General features: G+C 33.1%; 1 protein-coding gene across 1 annotated transcript; it reads right to left on the bottom strand.

Moving 5' to 3' along the window:
* LOC127504332 (olfactory receptor 52E2-like) lies at positions 1-951 on the bottom strand. The gene has a single exon (XM_051878878.1). It carries the CDS (start codon positions 949-951, stop codon positions 1-3), a length of 951 nt encoding a protein of 316 aa, XP_051734838.1.

Raw genomic sequence — 951 nt, 5'->3', positions numbered from 1 at the left:
TTACCCCTTTTTTCTAGCTCCTGAAACATTAACTCTTGCTGCAACACATGTAGTAAAAACTTGTTTACGTACTGCAGTAATATTTAATCCATAGATTACAGGATTAAAAACAGGTGGGACTATAATTAATTCTAAAGCCAAAAAATTACGCAGACTCTCTGGAATGTCATTTGATCCATATCTGCTAAACGTAACGTCAAAAAGCAAAGCAAGCGTGAAATTTATTAGTGATAATATATGTGGCAGACATGTTTGCCAGAATTTCTTTCTGCTTTCTAAAGATGCTTTACATGCACAGATCAGCTTAACATAGGACACTACAATAATAACTGCACAGCTCAAAAATATAACAGCAACAATATATCCATAGACATTATTCACAAATGATGATGCACAAGACAGTTTTACAATTGACCAGTTGTCACAATAGAACTTGTCAATGTGATATTTACAGAATGGTCTCAGGTTTGATAACAGGACTGCTGGAATCACAGAGAAGTTGGGAACAATCCATGAAAACAGAATTAATTTCAAACAGGTGAATTTAGTTAATTTGGAATGATAGTCTAAAGGTTTGCATATGGCTACATATCTATCATAAGACATCACTGTTAATATTGTAAATTCACACAGTAAAGAGCTGTAAATAACAAAGGATTGCAGAGCACACATGTGAGAGGAGATCACATATAAATCCAGTATTAAATCAGACAGAAATTTAGGGTAGAATCCTGTGGCTCCATAAACCCCATTTATACACAGATGAGACAAGAATATGTACATCGGTTCATGAAGTGCTTTCGTCATGATAATGACCATAACAAGACGTATATTAATTGACAATATAAGCAAATAAAGAAAAAGAAAACAAGTGAAATATATATGTCTATATGATTTAGATTCTTTAGGCATCATAAGTGTCAGTATCACAGGATAAGATATGTTATCCAT

This window comes from Ctenopharyngodon idella, chromosome 21 (genome assembly GCF_019924925.1).
Source record: "Ctenopharyngodon idella isolate HZGC_01 chromosome 21, HZGC01, whole genome shotgun sequence".
Classification (NCBI taxonomy): domain Eukaryota; kingdom Metazoa; phylum Chordata; class Actinopteri; order Cypriniformes; family Xenocyprididae; genus Ctenopharyngodon; species Ctenopharyngodon idella.
This window is presented reverse-complemented; position numbering and strand designations above follow the sequence as displayed.